Below are 22,216 nucleotides of genomic sequence, written 5' to 3'. Positions count from 1 at the left end.
GTTTGCCCCGAGTGTTTACAAAAGACTCTCCAGCGTACAGGTCCATTTAGAAAAGGCGTTTCTGGTGTGTTTTGGGCCCCATCCAAAAACACATGGTCAAACTAGCAGTTAGATTACGCTAATATGCTATTGTTAACCTGCCTTGTCTGGCTTCTTCGCTGAACTTGGTCAGTTTTGAGAATACTGTGTATTTGTGTGTGTTTGCTTGTGTATGTGTGTGTGTTACAGGTGGGTAACCTGGGTCTGCTCTTCATGTTGCTGTTCTTCATCTATGCCGCGTTGGGGGTGGAGCTGTTTGGAGAGCTAGGTGAGTCACTTGACATCATCTAGGCCTGTCGCGATAGTCAATATATTGACTTATCGCACAGTATATGGAAATAAGCGCAATAGTTTTTGGTGCCGAGAATGTCACCAACATTTTAGTCGATCCCGCTGCCCCAGTCATCTTGTCTGCTTTCTGTGTCGAAAGCGTAGGTGGGACTAGCGTTTCCACACACAGACCGGACACCGGCAGGTGAAGAGAAGGCGTGAACTCACTGTGTTATAAAGTGTTCTGTTTCGTGACATCTACAGCTAGTTAGGAAGAACAAATAAAAATGGACTTGGTTTCAAAGCCGCAATCTTCAGCTCCGGTGTGGGAAAATGTTGTCTTTAAGCCGAATGAGATGAGAGCCAATTAACGTGAACAAGCCCGTATGTCGACTTAAAAACAGTGGAAACGAAAAGAGGCAACTAACCTAACATCTCACCTAGCAATACATAACTATCCCATCCAGTTTTTCAACCTGTGAACAACAACTGCAGCTGGAGCTGGAAAGGGGTCTTCCATACAGTTCTGTTACAGATGCCTTTTCCCGACAGAGCAAATATAAACGTGACAGCGCGAAATGGCACACACTCACGGATAGCGTAATTCGCTATATAGCCAAAGAGATGCAGCCATTAAACACGGTCGAAAAACAAGCATTTACAAATATGCTGCAAACTTTTGACAAACATAGGGCTGCCAACTCTCACGCATTGGCCGTGAGACACGCATTTCAACCATTTCACACGCTCTCACGCCACACCTTGTATATCTCAAGCTGAAAAGGCAACGCCAACCAAGTAAGTAAGTAAGACTTTATTTATATAGCACATTTCATACAAGAATTGTAGCTCAAGGTGCTTTACATAAAATCAATAAAAACAATAATACAAGTGATAAACAATTCAAACAAAAATAAAAATCCCAATAAGATCTCTGTTCAAGAGAGAAAACAACTTTAAAAGTAGGAAAACCCTTTTGAGATAAAATTACTTAAATGCTTCGGTAAAAAGGTAGGTTTTAAGCTGTCTTTTAAAAATGTCTAGAGTGTTTGCTTCCCTAATATTTATGGGTAATTTGTTCCATAGTTTTGGGGCGTAATTGACAAAGGCCGAATCACCAATCTTCTTATGACTGCTTCTGGTGACCTCTAATAGGCCTGCATTTGATGATCGCATTGTTCTAGCTGGTGTGTAGTTTATAAAGGAGTTAACAATGTAGCTAGGTCCTTGTCCGTGTAGAGCTTTGTATGTGAGGAAAAGGACCTTAAAGTCAATTCTGAAGGTAACAGGGAGCCAGTGTAAAGTAGCTAGGACAGGACTAATGTGTTCTCTCCTTTTAGTTTTGGTTAATAATCTAGCTGCAGAATTTTGAATGAGCTGTAGTCTTTCAGTGGTTTTCTTGGGAAGACCAGTGAAAAGTGCGTTACAGTAGTCCAGCCGGCTGGATATAAAAGCATGAATTAACTTCTCTGCATCATTTTGGTTTATGAATGGTCGTACCTTTGCTATATTCCTCAGGTGAAAGAAAGCTGTTTTGGTCACTTTATTAATGTGAGAGTTGAAATTCAAATCTGAGTCCAGGATTACACCGAGACTCGTCACCTCTGGTTTAAGACAGGGGGTTAAGCCTCCAAGATTCTTAATAAGCATCTCTCTTTTGGATTTGGGGCCACATAGTAGGACTTCGGTTTTGTCTTCATTTAATTTAAGAAAGTTATCATTCATCCATTTGTTTATTGCCAACAGGCAGTTGGTAATGGAATTGATGGCCGTTGCATCGTTGGGTTCAGTGGATATATATAGTAGTGTGTCATCCGCATAGCTATGGAAATCTATGTTATGTTCTCTGATTATGTCGCCGAGTGGTAACGTATAAAGAGAAAAAAGTAATGGACCTAAGCAGCTTCCTTGAACAACCCCGTAGCAGTTCTCATGTTTCTTGGACCTATGGTCACCTAAACTAACATAAAACTTCCTTGCTGTGATATATGATTTGAAGTAGCCCTGTTAACGTTGTAAACAATAAGGGATGATGGAGTGAAGCGACATAGCCGCGAACAGCCGGGGGGGGGGTCATTATGTAATCAGTGGCATAAAATGGACTGAAAATTACAATTGACGTGTGTGCAATAATATCATTTATTGCAATTAATTTTGGTGCAATATATCGCACAAGAAGAAGTAGTTATCATGACAGCCCTATCCACGAATCAGAGTGCCAGAAGCAGGTATCTTGTGCTAGGCGTTTCCAGGCTTGGTGACTGACCAATCCAGTGAAAGGAAGACATGTTGGCGTCAAACAATCTTCCAAGGCTTTCAATTTGTGTTTCTCACATTGCTTTCAATAATCCCCTCATATCACTAGACACCAAAGCAACAGAATTGAGTAGCTGTTCAAAATCAAATCCAATGGTATTTGGCTCCAGCAACCAAGATGTGTCTAGAATGTTCTACAAATAAGAAGCGCATCTTCCAACCTGTCACACTCCTCAGTATGTTCCAGTCATCGCCAGTGGCTATCTCTCCCTATCGGAGCTTGAGTAAAGGATTATAGCCAAATGTAACTGTCATTTTCTTCATTTCATTGCAAATTTCATTTGCTGTGTCCACAACCGTTGAGATGTGCAAACACTCATTTTGAGTCGGCTTAGTGACCTGAGAAGTGGGACATGTCAGCTATTCTTCAAGAATTTTCATTTTCATCTGTTTCCAATCTTTTGATTCTAAATGTATTTCTCTCTAAAGACAGGGGACCCGTCAATCTCAAACTCAATCCATCTATCTTTCCATCTCTTTTTCTTTCCCTGTCCTATCCTGTTTCTCCTCCCATTCTCTCTCTGTCTCTCACGTCTCACCTCCCTTCTGATCCCTTCACCTCTACAGTATGCAACGCAGACTACCCCTGCGAGGGGATGAGTCGTCATGCCACCTTCGAGAACTTTGGCATGGCTTTCCTCACGCTCTTCCAGGTCTCCACCGGGGACAACTGGAACGGGATCATGAAGGTATCTCCTGTTCCGCCTCCTCCTTTATTCAAAACCACGTACAGTTAGGTCCATAAGTATTTGGACATTGACACAATTTTCAGCATTTTGTCTCTGTATACCACCACAATGGATTTGAAATGAAACAATCAAGATGTGCTTTAAGTGCAGACTTTCAGCTTTAATTTCAGGGTATTTACATCCAAATCAGGTGAACGGTGTAGGAATTACAACACATTTTATATGTGCCCCCCCCCTTTTTAAGGGACCAAAAATAATTGGACAAACTAACATAATCATAAATCTAATTGTCACTTTTAATACTTGGTTGCAAATCCTTTGCAGTCAATGACAGCCTGAAGTCTGGACCCATAGACATCACCAGACGCTGGGTTTCGTCCCTGGTGATGCTCTGCCAGGCCTCTACTGCAACTGTCTTCAGTTCCTGCTTGTTCTTGGGGCATTTTCCCTTCAGTTTTGTCTTTAGCAAGTGAAATGCATGCTCAATTGGATTTAGGTCAGGTGATTGACTTGGCCATTGCAGAACATTCCACTTCTTTGCCTTAAAAAACTCTTTGGTTGCTTTCGCAGTATGCTTCGGGTCATTGTCCATCTGCACTGTGAAGCGCCGTCCTATGAGTTCTGAAGAATTTGGCTGAATCTGAGCAGATAATATTGCCCGAAACACTTCAGAATTCATCCTACTGCTTTTGTCAGCAGTCACATCATCGATAAATACAAGGGAACCAGTTCCATTGGCAGCCATACATGCCCACGCCATAACACTACCTCCACCATGCTTCACTGATGAGGTGGTATGCTTTGGATCATGAGCAGTTCCTTCCCTTCTCCATACTCTTCTCTTCCCATCATTCTGGTACAAGTTGATCTTGGTCTCATCTGTCCATAGGATGTTGTTCCAGAACTGTACAGGCTCTTTTGGATGTTTTTTGGCAAACTCTAATCTGGTCTTCCTGTTTTTGAGACTCACCAATGGTTTACTTCTTGTGGTGAACCCTCTGTATTTACTCTGGTGAAGTCTTCTCTTAATTGTTGACTTTGACACAGATACGCCTACCTCCTGGAGAGTGTTCTTGATCTGGCCAACTGTTGTCAAGGGGTTTTTCTTCACCAGGGAAAGAATTCTTCTGTCATCCACCACAGTTGTTTTCCGTGGTCTTCCGGGTCTTTTGGTGTTGCTGAGCTCACCAGTGCGTTCTTTCTTTTTAAGAATGTACCAAACAGTTGATTTGGCCACACCTAATGTTTTTGCGATCTCTCTGATAGGTTTGTTTTGATTTTACAGCCTAACGATGGCTTGCTTCACTGATTGTGACAGCTCTTTGGACTTCATATTGGGAGTTGACAGCAACAGATTCCAAACACAAATACCATACTTGAAATGAACTCTAGACCTTTTATCTGCTCCTTGTCAATGAAATAACGAACTCCCTTTATGAGAGAATAACATACACCTGGCCATGGAACAGCTGAGCAGCCAATTGTCCAATTACTTTTGGTCCTTTAAAAAGGGGGGGGCCACATATAAAATGTGTTGTAATTTCTACACCGTTCACCTGATTTGGATGTAAATACCCTGAAATTAAAGCTGAAAGTCTGCACTTAAAGCACATCTTGATTGTTTCATTTCAAATCCATTGTGGTGGTATACAGAGCCAAAATGATGAAAATTGTGTCAATGTCCAAATACTTATGGACCTAACTGTATGTCCTGTGGACCTGTGGTAAACACAAACTCCAGTTTAGTGACTCTGCTGGTTCTAGCTGTATCGTTTACTTTATATAAAATTTTATATTGTACAGTATTGTTAGTATTTTGTTGTAAATTTTTTACATTTCTTACATTTTATATTTAAAGATGGCAGGGTTTCCCGCAGAAAATGTGTTAGTTAAGGTTGTAGGGTGGGGTTTGCCGTCAGACCGGGGGTGGGGGGGGGGGTCTGTGTTCTGCAGAGAAGGGAGACTGGCATTGGTCACAGTTTGGAATGGAAGGGAGAAAACAGGACAGAGTAACACGGTGGATATCGCTATATTCTTTTTCATTTTTTATTTTTTGACGAGGCGGCCGCCTTAACAGAAAAGTGCTGCGGGAAACACTGGATGGTACGCACAAATATTCTTATGTTTACTGTATGTGTGACACTGGTGACACGGTTTAAATAGCAGGTTCTGACCCTTGGTCTGCAGTCACACCAGTCAAGAGACAGAGGATACAGAAAAAATAGGCTTTAATAAATCAAACCTGATAAAATGTACAATAGTAAAAACGTAGCGTCCCCCAGGGGTTGTCTCTTGTAGTGGTCCTTTGGCATATGCCAACTCTATTAGTCGCCGCTGCCGGTTCCGTCCCCTGCATGTGGGTACTTCCTCTTCGAGCCGTAGATATTCTGGATGCAGTAGGTTCGTCGGACAGCCAAGCCGCAGTTGTGACCCAGGAGTCTAGTTGCAGGCAGCGGAATCCAGCTGGTTGTCTCCTCCTGGGCCTAGTTGCGGGCAGCGGAATCTGGCTGGTCCCTTCGTCCGATCGATTCTGGATGCAGTAGGTTCATTGGACAGCCAAGCCACGCTTGTGACTAGGGATGCACCGAATCCAGATTTTTGGGGTTCGGCCAAGTACCGAATCCACTGGTCCACTGGACGAAACCGAATACCGAATCCTACTCCCATCCTCAGTCCATTAACACAGTAAACACATCAAATCAAATGTATTTGTATAGCCCTTTTTACACGCAAGCATGTCACAGAGGGCTTCACATACGCCCATAGAACTGCCCCTCAACCAACCTATACCCTCAAGGAAAACAAGGAAAAAAACTCCCAGAAAAACTCAACAGGAGAAAAAATGGAAAAAACCTTGGGAGGAGCAATTCAGAGAGGGATCCCCTCCTACATTAATGAAGTAAACAACGTCCACAGCAGTGTATTTTTCATTTTATTTTAACTGTCAAAAAAAAGAATAGGCAACATTATGCCAGGAAGACAAGTGGGGAAAAAACTATAACAACTAACAAATACCATATGCCTATGTTTACACTATCTCAAGATCCAATCAAGATCCAATCAAGATCCAATCAAGATCCAATCAAGATCCAATCAAGATCCAATCAAGATCCAAAATATTAGCCTTTTAGATTTCTTGAATTTCTTTCGGATGTTTCATACGCAAATGTTTTAACAGCGGAGATGTTGTGTATTGTTTAGGGTCCTTGCCACCATGAAACAAATCGGCATTGCAAATTGAACATATAGCTCGACTTGAATCGCATTGATTTTACTGAAAGTACTGCCAAACAACACTTCTGCTCACGAGTTCCATTTTCACTTTCTCTCAGCCTACTGCATTGAATGGTCCACCTACGTAAACACCTTCCCGTAATCAACAGCGTCGTAATTACGTCGACCAGTGTAGTGCAAGCGTAGGGTTCGGTTCGGTGGAAAAAAATTCTAAGGTTCTGCCGAAACCGAACCCCGTCAAAGTCCAATATTCGCCCGAAACCGAATCCTGGATTCGGTGCATTTCCCTAGTTGTGACCCAGGAGTCTAGTGGCGAGCATCAGAATCCGTCTGGTCCCTTCATCCGATCAATAAACGCATTCTTTTTCAAATGAAGCTCTTCCCCTTCCATTAAGTCCCCGCTCCTTTTTAAAGGAGCCCCTTCTATTGGCCAACCAATCAGTGGAAGTAGTAATTATGAGTGATGGGGAGTTTGCTCCACCCACCCTTGTTGTCTCCAAACACTGCATTGCACATATCATAATACAACAGCACACAAATGATACCATAGTCACAGCAAACAATATAAAATCACCACAGCTAACAAAAACATCTCAAATCATAATCAAACCCAACTAAAATGTACTACAGAAATACCAGACAACATAGATGCCAGTTGGCCAGCCGGTGACATATGCACCTACCCACCAAAGTAAATTCCTTGTTTGTGTAAACTACTTGGCGATTAAACTTTATTCTTATTCTGATCTGAAAAGGTTATTATATTAAATTATTAAATTAAATGAATTACTATACTCTTACACTGGAGCACTACTTAACAACAAAAGTGTGTGCTCAGCACTCGGCATCTGTTAAGTGCATAAATGTTAAGACTTCCTTTCTACGGATGAGAGAAACATGTGGGGGGGGGCAGGACTGTGAAAGAGTGTGGCAGGGACAGTCCTAAATATTAAACACACACACGTGCACGCACACACACACACGTGCACACACGCATGCATGCCTTATAAAATATAATATGCACAAATTACGCCTGTTTATAACGTACACCAAATTTCCTATCAAACTGTAAGGTGTATTATTCATTCAGCGCTTTCTAAAACTCGCCAGAGTAGCCCACGTGTAATTCACCCATATCAGGTATGCGGGGGAACGCATTGTGTGCAGCTACGCTGACACTGATTACACCCCATAATTGCGCACACAGAAACGCCTGCGAACATCTGCCGGCCTAGACGTACGAGCACACCTGCGCTCTGCAAGCTACCCACTAGGCTGGACCTTGGAGGAGAGGGAGAAAGGAGGGGTAAGAGAGGAGGGGAGAACTCAGAGGAAGGGAAGAGAGAGATGAGAAGGGAGATTTTAGATGAATGGAGGAGAAAGAAAGGGGAGAAGAGGGGAGAACTCAGAGGAATGGAAGAGAGAGATGGGGAAGAGGAGGGCAGGGGAAATAACAGTAAGAGAAAGGAGGACAGATAGCCTCATAAAGGTGGGAGGATGAGAGAACTAAAGTGAGATAAAGAGCAAAATGGAGGAGTAAAAATGGTGTGCTATTGGAGATAGAGAGGTACAGTGGACCACACAAAAAATAGAGAAAAAATGGTGAAGAATGCAAATGAAAACGGGCATAGTGTGCACAAAAGCTTACCCCAAGATAAACCCATAACTATGTACCAATGGCTGGGATGTCACATGTGGATCCAGCTGGACTGACCTGTCCTCTCTCCCCCAGGACACGCTGAGGGAGTGCCCTCCAGACCACGGGGTGGACTTCTCCTGCAACCCCAGCCTGCAGTTCATCTCCCCCATGTACTTCGTCTCCTTCGTCCTCACTGCCCAGTTCGTGCTCATCAACGTGGTGGTGGCCGTGCTGATGAAGCACTTGGACGACTCCAACAAGGAGGCCAAGGAGGAGGCGGAGATGGATGCCGAGATCGAGATGGAGTTGGCCCAGGGGACCCTTTGCTGTCTGGGAGGCCCAGGAGGGGCGGGGATCGGCTGTACAGGAGTGGAGGAGGGCGGGGGAGGGGGGGAGAAGGGAATGGTGGGGTGTTCTGGGATGAGCATACGACACGTGGCAACCACGCACCCAGGACCACATGAACACCCCGACCCCGGCAACCGCAAGCTGTACTCACCTGCACAGGTGAGGTGGACTGTAGGGCTGGCTGGGTGGCTGGCTGATTTGACCGGCTGGTTGGTTGGCTGGCTGGCTAACTGTATTTCTGGCTAACTATTGTTTGCCAGAAATACATGTCCGCAACCCTCTCCACACGACCCACCAGTTGAGAAACACTGCTTTCGAGGAGACTTGACAGCCATTCCAGATTCATTTCAGTTACACATTCTTGCATACAAGTAACATGGTTAAGTTCCTTACTGCCTTCTGCATGTGTGTAGGAAGATAAAGCAGGGCAGTTTAGGCCATACAGCCACCCGGAGAACAGCCAATAACAAGATAGAGAAGGGAAAAAGAAGAGGTTGTCAGAGTGATTAAACACAGCCCTAGTGCAACAAAACAAATCAGGATAGAACAGATTTTTCTAGAAATTAATGAATCGACAACCAAAATCAAAGAGGGAGTTATTGACAAGGCATGGATTTAATTCTATGGAGCCAGAAAATATGTAAAACGGTGAAAGAACAATTAGATTTTTCTCAGATGAAAAGAGATGCAGCCAAATACATTTTCATCTCAGCACCTTTCAAAGTTAATTTACCCTGCACTGACCATTACCATGACTACCTATGTTTCCAGTCTGGGAGGCGGAGGAGAGACAAGTGAACACAGCAAACCCCCTTTAATCACATATTCAATTAAAACTCTGGGTCCCTTTATTAACCTGTCAATATGCACACGAAGCCTTGGAACACACACACACAGTGAACTGCAACCGGTCTCATAGTCTCAGGTTGAAACACACACACGCACATTGATTACAGAAACATTAATGATAGTCTGAAACCACACACACATACACACATTGATGAGTCACCACCTGCCACAATGCATTCCACCTTTGCCGAGCTAAACTTGGCTTTACCTAGCTATTTTTAGCTCTGTTGGCTGACAGAATAACTTAAAAAGAGCAGACACAGGCCCCTCCTCCTTCCATCTTCTCTCTCCCTCCCTCTCTTTCTCTCCCCTGAGTGACGTAATAATGGAATATGAGGACATGGAGGCCAGCTCAATTTATTGCTTTCACTCCATATGTACGTGTGTGCTTAGCGTCCACATTGGAGGACATTATTGAGCAAACACATATAAATGGAGAGGGAGAGAGAGAGAGGAATTTGTGAGTAGAAAAGAGAGATGACAACCAGAATATTGGAGAGTTGAGCTTCCATCTGCTCTCACAGGTCAAAGCAACTTGTTTTGTCAACAGGCTGATCAGAACATAATACAGAGCTTTCACTAAAGCTATTACTTTACTGCTGCCATTAGAGAGGGACAGATAGACAGGCAGACATTACATATTCAAATATATTCTTTCTGTGGTCGATAGCAATGAATTATGGTGGACAAATAACCATGAACCTTAGTGACTGAATAAAGCAAAACGGATAGTGAGACAGAGAGAAAAAGCGACAGAGATAAAGGATGAGCTGGTGAAAAGAGAAGGCAGAAAGCGCTGACACTTTATCTGTAATTAATTTGGACTTTCTCTTTATAAAGCTCTTTCCCTCTAGATGGGCCCTATTGTTCTCAAGTAATCCACTCATTACTAGGACAGGGAGCAGAGACCATATTTCTTCCTGCCTACGCTAGTACTTCATGAAAAAATACTTTTTGAAAGCAGCATGGTGTTTCTGAAGAATATCTAACAGCACTCTTTATGTGTGGGTCTGATATTATTTAGTTTCTGGGAACATTGGGCCTCATTCTCGAATGCAGTTAAGAAGAATTTAAGAAGGAATTTCTTCTGAATCGGATTTAGGAAAACATTTGGCATTCATGAAAGTTTTCTCATCTGGGATTTGTTCTGAATTTCAGAAAACTTTCCGAACTCGAAATAACAGTCGTAAATCGGCCAGAGTTGTCTCAAATGCGATTCCTTAAAAAACCACAAGTGGAATCGCATTTAGGAAAACTCTCCATGTTACATTTACATTTACATTTACATTTAGTCATTTAGCAGACGCTCTTATCCAGAGCTACTTACAGTAAGTGCAGGGACATTCCCCCGAGGCAAGTAGGGTGAAGTGCCTTGCCCAAGGACACAACGTCAGTTGGCATGACCGGGAATCGAACTGGCAACCTTCGGATTACTAGCCCGACTCCCTCACCGCTCAGCCACCTGACTCCTGTTAGAAGTGTTAACGAATTTGTGAGAAATCGTTGGTGATTGCGTTCACATCAACTCTACAGACATCCTCGGATTAAAATAATTATAATAATTTACCTTGCTTAGTGTGCACACTGTTAGATCCAGTGGAGAACAATTCCACTGCTCATCTTACTGGTATGATGTTGTATGTGACAAATAAAACCTTTAAATTGCACTTGGACTTGAACATCATATAAATTCAACCAGGCCATCCAATTATCACTGATCACTCGACCTATTTAAAGGGACGAGTGTGCACCCTAGGCATACAATATGGCCAGTGATGCCGGTAACTCTAATCTGACCACTTTTTTCAGTAACGAGTAATCTAACGCGTTACTATTTCCAAACCAGTAATCAGATTAAAGTTACTTGTCCAAGTCACTGTGCGTTACTATTTTGTCATTAATAGTAAAATATATATTTGATTTCTTCTTGCGTCTCTGGGAGTTAAGCCTATGCGACAATTAAGTCACGTTTTCAGCACGAGGGTCACGTGTATATACATAGACCTACCACTCAGCGACACAAACAACGATGTAGCAGGAGTGAGAGATGCGCATTTTCGAGTTGGAAATACAATCACTATTTTGAGTATTTGTCAGCTAAAGATGGAAATATCAAGGTTCGTTGTACACTCTGTGCTGGTGACGACAAAGTGCTATCAAGCTTCAAAAACACAACGTCAAATTTGAAGAAACATTTGGAGTCGCAGCACTGCACAGTCAAACTTATAGAGCCGGTTGTCAATAGGTGTTTTCGACTTAATGCAGCACCGGCGGCGCTGACAGCCGGCTGCCTTGAAGTTGAGAATGCCATTGGCTGCTTCAAGTCAGCCCGGCTGCAGGCGGCTGCAGGCGACGCCGGCGCTGCATGAAGTCGAACACACCTATTTTTATGTTGATGCGGCAGGGGTGTTGTCTGCAGCTGCTGAATGTAACTAATAAAGTAACTTGTAATCTAACTTAGTAAGTAAGTAAGTAAGACTTTATTTATATAGCACATTTCATACAAGAATTGTAGCTCAAGGTGCTTTACATAAAATCAATAAAAACAATAATACAAGTGATAAACAATTCAAACAAAAATAAAAATCCCAATAAGATCTCTGTTCAAGAGAGAAAACAACTTTAAAAGTAGGCAAACCCTTTTGAGATAAAATTACTTAAATGCTTCGGTAAAAAGGTAGGTTTTAATCTGTCTTTTAAAAATGTCTAGAGTGTTTGCTTCCCTAATATTTATGGGTAATTTGTTCCATAGTTTTGGGGCGTAATTGACAAAGGCCGAATCACCAATCTTCTTATGACTGCTTCTGGTGACCTCTAATAGGCCTGCATTTGATGATCGCAGTGTTCTAGCTGGTGTGTAGTTTATAAAGGAGTTAGCAATGTAGCTAGGTCCTTGTCCGTGTAGAGCTTTGTATGTGAGGAAAAGGACCTTAAAGTCAATTCTGAAGGTAACAGGGAGCCAGTGTAAAGTAGCTAGGACAGGACTAATGTGTTCTCTCCTTTTAGTTTTGGTTAATAATCTAGCTGCAGAATTTTGAATGAGCTGTAGTCTTTGAGTGGTTTTCTTGGGAAGACCAGTGAAAAGTGCGTTACAGTAGTCCAGCCGGCTGGATATAAAAGCATGAATTAACTTCTCTGCATCATTTTGGTTTATGAATGGTCGTACCTTTGCTATATTCCTCAGGTGAAAGAAAGCTATATTCCTCAGGTGAAAGAAAGCTGTTTTGGTCACTTTATTAATGTGAGAGTTGAAATTCAAATCTGAGTCCAGGATTACACCGAGACTCGTCACCTCTGGTTTAAGACAGGGAGTTAAGCCTCCAAGATTCTTAATAAACATCTCTCTTTTGGATTTGGGGCCACATAGTAGGACTTCGGTTTTGTCTTCATTTAATTTAAGAAAGTTATCATTCATCCATTTGTTTATTGCCAATGTTGTTTATTGGTAATGGAATTGATGGCCGTTGCATCGTTGGGTTCAGTGGATATATATAGTTGTGTGTCATCCGCATAGCTATGGAAATCTATGTTATGTTCTCTGATTATGTCGCCGAGTGGTAACGTATAAAGAGAAAAAAGTAATGGACCTAAGCAGCTTCCTTGAGCAACCCCGTAGCAGTTCTCATGTTTCTTGGACCTATGGTCACCTAAACTAACATAAAACTTCCTTCCTGTGATATATGATTTCAGCCAGTTCAATACACTATCCGTGAACCCAATAAGCATTTCCAGTCTATTGATTAGGATGTTGTGATCAATTGTATCAAATGCTGCACTGAGATCTAACAGGATAAGGATAGAGACTTTATTTGCATCAGAGTTTAGTCTGAGGTCGCTAATTATTTTGGTGAGAGCAGTTTCAGTACTGTGATATTTCCTGAAACCTGACTGCGAGACTTCCAGGATGTCATTTTCTTCAAGAAAATAATTTAATTGGACTAAAACTATCTTTTCCAGTACTTTACTAATAAATGGAAGGTTTGATATTGGTCTGTAATTTGCAAGTAGACTGTTATCCAATTTGGGTTTCTTTAATAGGGGCTTTACAACAGCTGTTTTGAAGGCATCTGGGAAGACGCCAGTTCTAAGGGATGTGTTTATAATCTCTAGCACCGGACCTGAGACACTATCAAACACTCGCTTAAAGAATGTTGTGGGTATAGGATCAATATCTGAGGTTGTGGAGTTAGATTCGCTGACAATTTTGGAAAGTTCACTAAGTGTGATACAGGTAAATGTGCTCATGGTTATGTTGCAGAATCTACTGATGTCAGTTTCAACCCCACTATTAATAATACTCGCTCTGATCAAAGTTATTTTGTTCTTGAAGAACAAAGCAAGCTCTTCACATTTAACTGCTGAGGATGTAGGTGGGGCAGGGACAGTGTTTAGCAGCTGGTCAATGGTGGAGAAAAGAACTCTGGAATTTCTGGCATTTTCTGTAATAATGTTGGAGAAATATTCTCTCCTTGCTAGACGGATGGTTTTGTTATAGGTGGTTAGTGTATCTTTGTAGATATTGTAGTGGATAGTGATCTTTGTTTTCCTCCATTTTCTCTCTGCTGCACGGCATTTTCTTTTCGTTTCACTAAAATGTTTATTTCTCAGCCATGGGGAGGTTCTGCTTGTGCACTTCTTTTTGGTTTTCAGTGGTGCAACAGAGTCTAACACAGATAATAGTGCATCATTGAGGTTCTCTACCATTTCATTCAGAGAGGAATCATGGTTAGTCGGCTCATATAGAGCAAATTGTTCAGAAAATGTCATCATAGCTGTATCGTCTAAATATCTTCTATGGACTAAGAATTCTTTTTTGTTTTTTGTTAGGATAATATCCACATTAAAAAGTATATAATGATGGTCTGAGAGGGGTAGATCAGTTATTGAAATATTATTGATATTTAGTCCAGTTGTTATCACTAGATCTAGTGTGTTTCCGTGCCGGTGTGTTGGGTCTGTTATGTGTTGAGTTAGATTGAAACTGTCAAGGAGATTTAAGAGCTCAATAGTTCTTGGGTCTGCTTTTTTATTTACTTGGATATTTAAGTCTCCGTTTAAAACTACTTTGTCATATCTAGTGACACATAGTGATAATAGTTCAGAGAATTCTTGTATGAATATTGACGAGTGCTTGGGTGGCCGATATATAATAACAAAAAGTATTGATTCGGTTTTGAGCTCTATAGCAAGATATTCATATGATGTGAATTCACCTGTTTTGAACAACAGTTTAGAGGAGAAAATAGCTGCGACTCCTCCACCTTTTTTTGATGTCCTTGAAACTTGGTGAAAGCTGTAATCAGGCGGACACGCTTCTATCAAAGTTGCTGTTGCCGTGTCATTGTTTAGCCAGGTTTCTGTTAGACAGATGCAGTCTAAGTTGTTTTCTTTGACCAGATCATTAACTAGGAATGTTTTGTTATTTAGTGATCTAACATTTAGAAGGGCCAGTTTCATCTGTGGGGTATTAACAGATAAAACAGGGGTAGATAAATCTGTTGGAAGAATATGGATAGTTCTGTGACTTCTAACACTAGTTTCAGGTTTGTAACCATGCATTTTACCATGCCATTTTCTGTTTGTGATGATGACCGGTATGTCCAATGAAATAGCATGGTGGCTTAGTCACTTTTAAAATAAAGTAACGTAACTAAGTTACTTTTTCAAAGTAACTGGCAACACTGAATATGGCACAATTGCTTTTCGCTTTGACATAACGTGTGTTCCTGTTGCTTTCCTAATTGTGTTGATTCTGACTGCACACGTCACTGCTGTTGCGTGCCCTTATAAGGAGCTGTCGGGGCATGTATGTATGCAAATTCAGGAGCACGAGGCTTTCAACTTAAGAAAACTCTTTCGGGGGAGCACAGCTCAGAAAACATCTGCTGCGTAGGAACACATTTTCAAGCGTTCATGAATTTGGCAGATGTCTTTTTCTTACGTTGTTTTTCCGAAACCCGTAAGAAACATTTCAGAAGAAACTTCAGAAAATGTTCGAGAATGAGGCCCAATGAAGTCATGTTTAGTCTGATAAAGAACAGAGCTCTGTGTGTGTGTTTGTGTGTGTGTGTGTGTGGGGGGGGGATCTTTTTTGCAAGGAGTAACGCTGCGTTCACACTGCAGCGGAGCGGGCGGCGCGCGGCGTCGGCTTCCAATTCATTTTCAATGAAACCAGGCGTTGACGCTCGCGTAGGGCATTGTGGGAAGGCGAGCGGAGGGGAGCATTGCAAGTTGGATTTTCTCAACTTTATGTAAATGAGGAGCGTGAAAACGCTAGCGTTGGCCAATCGGATTGGTTTCTTGTTTCTTGTAACGTAGCAACTGTTCGTCATGGTAAACATTTCTAGGTTTGACAATTTCAAGATGGAGGAGAAACTTTTCGTATGTGTCTGCACACCCAGTTCTGTTCAGAATAAAGTTACTAATGTGACGAGCCTGAATTTAAAGAATACATTAAACTAATAATGCATGGTGCATGGTTGCCGATGTCGTCATTGTTCCTAGTGTGTTTTTATAGCCTACTTTTAAATGTAGTCTCGTCACATTACGTGACTGTTCTGTGCCACTGCTAGCTCGCTAGCCCAGCCTACAAACGACTGGTTGAGTGACCGGTGGCGTAACATGTATTCTACTGTAATCTTGCACTAGTAAAATCTTGCACTTACATAAATGTTGGTATTTTGATCGATATTGTGAGTACATGAACCCAAATCTGCACGCTTGGCCATGACTACAACAGTGACCTTAGAGAACTACAACGCCCCCGAGCGTGGTGTACTGTGGGAAGGCAAGCGATGCAGAGCGTTAAAAAACGCTGCAGTGTGAACGCAGCGTAAGAGCGTTACATTGTTTGACAAATTATGTGAAGATTTATGTAACACCCCTGTGCACTCACTGTAAATAGTCTCTTCACCCTGTTCTGGCTATAAAAGGATGATAATGTGGGTTTAAAACACACTGACCCTGTTTCACATTCTAAGTTTGTTTCTGCTGAGACCAAAATAATGTAGACACACACTGGGTACAAATTACTATGAATATCAACAGTCCAGAATTAACTGAATGCTAAGAGTTGTTGTTCCTATAACACATTCACAGATGTATACAGTGTGTCCCACAGATTAGAAAGTAGTTTGTGGGAGTAGTTTCTGCAATCGCTTCCCGTTTTAAAGAAGTATCTGAAGCAGACAGAAGACGAATTGATGTTGTTTACATGTTGCCTTGGAGATGTTGTGACGTCACCAGTGCAAGTGCAGCTGATTGCTCTGAGAACATGGCGTCTGCTCCAGATTCGACGTGTTTGATTTGGGATCTTCCCACGTATTGTTGTAGTATATAAGAAACCAAATGTTCACTCCTCGACAGGTCAGCAAACGGTCGAGGTTTACAAACAAATCGTTTTAACAAATCGAGGCGACAAAGCGTTTGCTGACCTGTCGAGGAGTAAACATTTGCAGTTTATACTCCAGCCAGTTTATGGTATTCCTGTCTAAAACTGTCTGTATGTGTGTTTATATATATATGTGTGTGTGTGTGTGTGTTTGAAAGTACGCGTGATTGGCTACTTATGTGCTTTTGTGCACGTTTGCCTGCCTGCCTGCTTGTCTGTGTATGCATGCTTGTATGTATGTGTGTGTGTCTGTCTTTCTGTCTGTGTGTGTGTGTTTGCAGGAGAACCAATGGCTGGACAGTGTGTCCCTTCTCATTAAGGACTCGTTTGAGGGCGAGATGTTGATGATTGACAACCTGTCAGGGTCTGTGTTCCATCACTATTCCTCTCCCATGTGCAAGGACTGCAAGGGCCACCCGCAAGAGGTACTGAACACTGCACACACACACGGTGTTCAGTACCACTGCACTGAGCACATGGACACACACCTGCACGTGGCGTTTGCATCGAGTCACTCTTGCACGCATGTGCACACTCTACTGCACTCATGCCAGTGTCAGAGCTGGGGGGTTTTGCCCACAGCATGCATACTGTTCAAGTAAACACACACACAAACATAATTATTACAATCAAGGAAAGACATTTCAAATTCTGAACTGTATGCACACTGTGCACACACTGTGAAACACACACATACACAGACAAGCATAGAAGCACACAGGCATAAAAACAAACACACACACAGTCTGCACTTGACTGTCCCCTGCGGCCGTCACTTTGATGGAATGCAGCAGTCCTGCATAGAAAACAACCAGAGTTCGAATCTCCTAACCTGCCACTCCTACTTCCTGCCTGTCTGCAGACTCTGTCATCTGACATCAATCTGTCCTCCTTTACATGCTCCCTCCATCTCTTCATCCTTTCATTCCTCCTTCCTTCCTTCTCTGATTGATTATTATATCCTGCTGCTACCCCTCTCCTGTCTGTCCTTCAGACACTTCTCAATACTCCCAATGGTATGTCTTTACCCCTGTGCGTGTGCGCTTGTGTGTGTATGACCGGCACGCATCTTCTACCACTCAGACCTTGTGTCAGGCTGACACTTGAAACAGCTCTATCCCTCAGCATAGGACCCCTGTAAGTCCTACTGGTGTTGAGTAATAGAAGCTTGAACACAAGGAAACTGAAAGTTTCTATCTCCGACTAGATTTTGTTTTGAAAACAGAGGCCTGAAGAGGCCTAGAGGTGGTAGGTATTGGCTCATTTCAGAGCCAGTCAAAGCCAGTTTGAGAAATTTGTTTAGAACGAGTGTGTGTGTGGGGGGGTGCAGGACGCACAGACCTATGGCTGTAGAGGGCAACAACGATAAGAGGATTGATAAGGAATCGAATCGATAAGCAGGAATAAGTAGTCGGAATCGTTAAAATCTTATCAATACGCATCCCTACACAACACTGACCAATTTTTCCTTACACCAGTTATAGAAGATGACGTTTAGGGCCACCGGTTCTTCTGGTTTAATCAGCTTTACTGTAGAAAATCTCTGAGTTTACCTCACAGTTATTCCATTGTAGCTAACCTTGGTTCTTACAGGTCAAGAAATATTGTCTCTCTCTGACACACTGACTTTCTCCCTCTTTCTGCACGCCTCTCTTTCTCTCTCTATCGCAATCTTTTTCTCTCCCTCCTTCTCTCTTGTTTATTATATTGGTGGGGATGTTTTTGCAGGTCATAATGTGAGACACAGGCTGGTCTCTCCCAGGTCTCTACAGATCATCTTGTATTTCATTGCGGTTGTGTCATTGACTGTATATTATGTCAGGGTGTGTGCATGTCAATAAAGCTGGATGAAATGTTGTGCTTGCGAGAGCAGATCAGGATGGCGGAGATCGAGCAGGCGTCTTTGAGGTCTGAGCAGCTCTCTGACAACTCATCCTCTCCAGCACTCCCTGATGACCTCAGCTTTGATGAACACACCATCTACCAGCTGCAGGAGGGGAAGGTACACACACGGGAGAGTGAGGATGTGTATGTGTGTGTGTGTATGCTGGTGTGTTTGTGTGTGTCCGTGTGTATGGGAAAATGGCAGAAAGAAGGAGAGAGGGGGAGAGCATGTATGTATATTTAGGATGTAATCTAGATAAAGTGGTGAAATAGAGGACAGATCTCCATAGGGTTCTTCTTCTGCTTCAGGATAGCAGAACAAACCAAGGAATTATTTCTTCCCTGTATCATGTGAGCAGTATTTACAGTAAAGGGCCGTGTGGACGAATTCACCGGGTCTGTCATAGCCCAGTCACTAGAGGCCCAATCTCCTTAATCTGCCACCCTGTGTGGCTAAAAGCCGGAGGTGCTATCTCCTCTTCCTCTCATTCCTCTCCCTGACTTTATCTTCCACACACCCATACCTCTCTGGCTTCGATGGACCTCTCCCTTCCCTCTCGCCTTTACTCTCTCTATCTCTCTCTCCCAATTTCCTTCAATCATCCCTCCTTCCTCTGTAGCCCCCACCCCCTTGTAATAATCTAATGGCCTCAATGTAGGAGGGAGATAAGCTCCAGTAAGCAAGAACAGCCGTAAAGGTACAGCACACTGATTAGGAGGGAGGAGGCAGGGAAGAGAGGGAAGGGTGGGGGAAAGAAGGGGGGAGCAGGGGAGATGTGGAAGAGAGGGGAGGAGGGGATATGGGGAAGAGAGGGAGAGGAGGGGAGGAAGGGGAGGAGGTAAAGGGAGCGGAAGGAGGTGACAGGGGAGGCAGGGAAGAGGGGGGGGGACTAGTAAAGATACACCAGAGATATGGAGGCTGGGGGGCCACCACATCAAGGAATGGCAGTGAACTCCCCAGAAGATTACACCTGTTTGCAAGCTGAGATGGGTGAAGCCATGCTAGGAGGGGTGAAATGGTCTGAGGTCTGAGGATGGACATCCTACATCCTGATGAAGTTCCACAGATACTGTACCTTGTTGTCTCTAACCTTCAGAAGAGCTTCCTGCCTGACTCAACTATGATTTTTAAATTCTTATTTTAACAATTAAAGCGACTTAATCACAGCAGGGTAAATGTGCCTCATTTCATCATGTTTTAACCCGGTGTTGTCTTGTACCCAGGGGCAAGACAGCAGTGACTCGCACAGCTCAGAGGAGGCCGGAGGGGGCGAGGCAAGGGGCCAGCGAACCCAAGTCCAGGATCAGGCAGATGGGGTCGGGCCGTGCAGGGTCCTGAACTCAAGCCTTGAGGAGGGAGACACGCTCCTGGACCTGAAACTCCAACAGAGCCAGCCTCATGGAGGCCCCCCATGCACCCACAGCCCAGGTGAGGAACACAAACACCTAACTCTGACCCTGGGGAACAGTTGGCATGTTGGTCCAGACCACCATCACATTGCAATGTCAGCTTGTTCTACTTGTTGTTGGCAAAGCTTCCTGTAACAGGAACAAGGAAGGAGTTGGGGGAAAAGGGCGAAGGGGCAGAGCCAGCGCCTGCACCTCGCCTCTCTTCCGCCTGCCAGAGTTCTTCCACCCTGCGGCCAGTGCCATCCCAGCACCCCCGATAGCCCGTAGGGGGCGCAACTCCAGGGGGCTCCGCCTGACCTCGCCTGCTTCCTGGGCTTCCCTACGCTCTCCTGGAGCTCACAGTACAGTGCTTTGCACTCAGGTATGCACCTCCACAGGTCAGCAGCATGCATCTGCACAGCTGCAGCTGGCAGTTCAAACTCAAAATAAAAGTGCTGCCTAGCAACCGAGAACAAAGCAGACAAATGCACATCCTAGAAACCTTATTACCTGGACCGGAGGAGACCTTGTGGAACTAGTTCTCTGGCCTGAATTATTAAAAGAGGTCAATGGCAGATTTGTACTGAAGTTCAAGTCGCACACTTGTCTTGAATTTAGATGTGGCCAGTGGAATAGTTGTAAAAGTAATCTTTAGGCAGGTGAAAGGAATAGAATCCTGTCAAAGAAAGTGGCCCTTATCACCCCTTTTCACTTTAGAATATATTTTGATACAGGACTGATGTTGCAGAACTGGGATCAAGACAGGTGTATGTTTAAGAATAAGTATTCAGTAGTCATTTCATGGCAAATGCTTAGGAGTAATCATGAGTCTAGGAATTACCATGAGGACTAATGAGAGACTAAAAGTTAATGTCTTACCTTCATGTCACCCACAACCCCCCCATCTGTCTCTTAGTACCCGTCACACAGTGACTCCTCCTTGGCCACGGGAAGCTCCGAGGGCAGCCTCCAGACCACCCTGGAAGAGGGTCTGAGCTTCAGCGTCTCCCCCCCCCAAAACCTGGAGCTTCCCCTCCCCATGGCACCCTTGCCACTGCTCTGCCCGCTACCCTTCCCAGACGAGGGTGGGGTGTACCCCCAAGGCCAGACCCTCAGTCCCAGGCCCAACCCTTTGTCCACGCTCACTCTCCAGGCCACCAGGGGCCACCAGCGGAGCCAGAGCAGTGGCAGAGGCAGCACCAGCCCTGGCTACGGCAGGGAGGACTCCATGGACCCATCAGATGAAGACCTGGGCATCGGCATTGGCTCCTCCATCGGGGGCTGTGGCTCCAGCCAGACAGGGAACAGTGAACACTTGTCTGAGACGCTGGGCAGCTTGTCGTTGACCTCGTTGCTGTCTCCCAGGTCTCTGGCTCCCCCGGCGGTGAAGAAGTGCAACAGCACAGGCGACCTGGGCCAGGGGGGCATCTCGGCCAGAGAGGGCCGGAAGATCGTGGGTCTGGAGCTGGACCCCCAGGGCTTCCTGGCCAACCCCTGGGCGGGGGGAAGAGGGGGGCCGGGGGGACGGCCAGTTGAGCCGGGGGAGGTGGGCTTCAAGGGGAAGAGCTCCAGCCAAACAGCTGTGGGCTCCTGCCGGAAAAACAGATGAAACCTTGAGCAGCCCCGCCTTTTTTTCAAGTCTCTCTGTTCCTATTGCCTATTGGATTAAAATAACCCATTACTTTCCCTCTCCATCCCTTCTGAGGCAGAGAGAAGTCAAGTGATGTTCCGTGTTCCAAAATCAACCTACTGCCTTTCCTCACCTACCCACTCCTCTCTATTTAACTTACAACCCCCCCCCCCATCCTACTTCATGCTATCTTGGGAAGTAGTTCAAGTGTGGTCAGTTGGGCAGTCAGATGGTCGGTGAGGAAAATGTGGTCCGTGTAGGGAGGTAGAGGGCCCGGGCAGGGTCTTGGATGGTCATCTCCCGTTTCGGTAGCCAGAAATAGGGCCTGGAAGGTTCTGTCCACATACACACACCAACACTCTGACTGACAGGCAGACAGACAAACAGACCAAGAGGGCTGCTGCAACAAATCAGGGAGAAACTACACCAGTCAGCAACGACACCAAGAAAGGATTTATGAACCAGGAGGAATTCTAGCTGTTGTTATTGTGTCTGTCATTTATTTTATTTTTTTATCAGGTTTGGCGTAGTGGAAATGC

At 44.1% G+C, this 22,216-nt stretch overlaps 1 protein-coding gene across 1 annotated transcript in view; it reads left to right on the top strand.

The window, feature by feature from the left end:
- cacna1ia (calcium voltage-gated channel subunit alpha1 Ia) overlaps positions 1 to 21,656 on the top strand; it is a 275,083-nt gene extending 253,427 nt beyond the window's left edge. Inside the window, exons 29-36 of the mRNA XM_067233031.1 lie at positions 229 to 307; positions 3,193 to 3,314; positions 8,281 to 8,694; positions 17,056 to 17,199; positions 18,645 to 18,776; positions 19,883 to 20,087; positions 20,194 to 20,429; positions 20,964 to 21,656. Coding sequence (XP_067089132.1) covers positions 229 to 307; positions 3,193 to 3,314; positions 8,281 to 8,694; positions 17,056 to 17,199; positions 18,645 to 18,776; positions 19,883 to 20,087; positions 20,194 to 20,429; positions 20,964 to 21,656 — 2,025 coding nt within the window. The remainder of the gene's footprint in view (positions 1 to 228; positions 308 to 3,192; positions 3,315 to 8,280; positions 8,695 to 17,055; positions 17,200 to 18,644; positions 18,777 to 19,882; positions 20,088 to 20,193; positions 20,430 to 20,963) is intronic.
- The last annotated feature ends 560 nt before the right edge of the window (positions 21,657 to 22,216 follow it).

This window comes from Osmerus mordax, chromosome 3 (genome assembly GCF_038355195.1).
Source record: "Osmerus mordax isolate fOsmMor3 chromosome 3, fOsmMor3.pri, whole genome shotgun sequence".
In the NCBI taxonomy this organism is placed as follows: domain Eukaryota; kingdom Metazoa; phylum Chordata; class Actinopteri; order Osmeriformes; family Osmeridae; genus Osmerus; species Osmerus mordax.
Note: the sequence above shows the minus strand (reverse complement) of the source record. Positions and strands in the feature narration are given on the sequence as shown.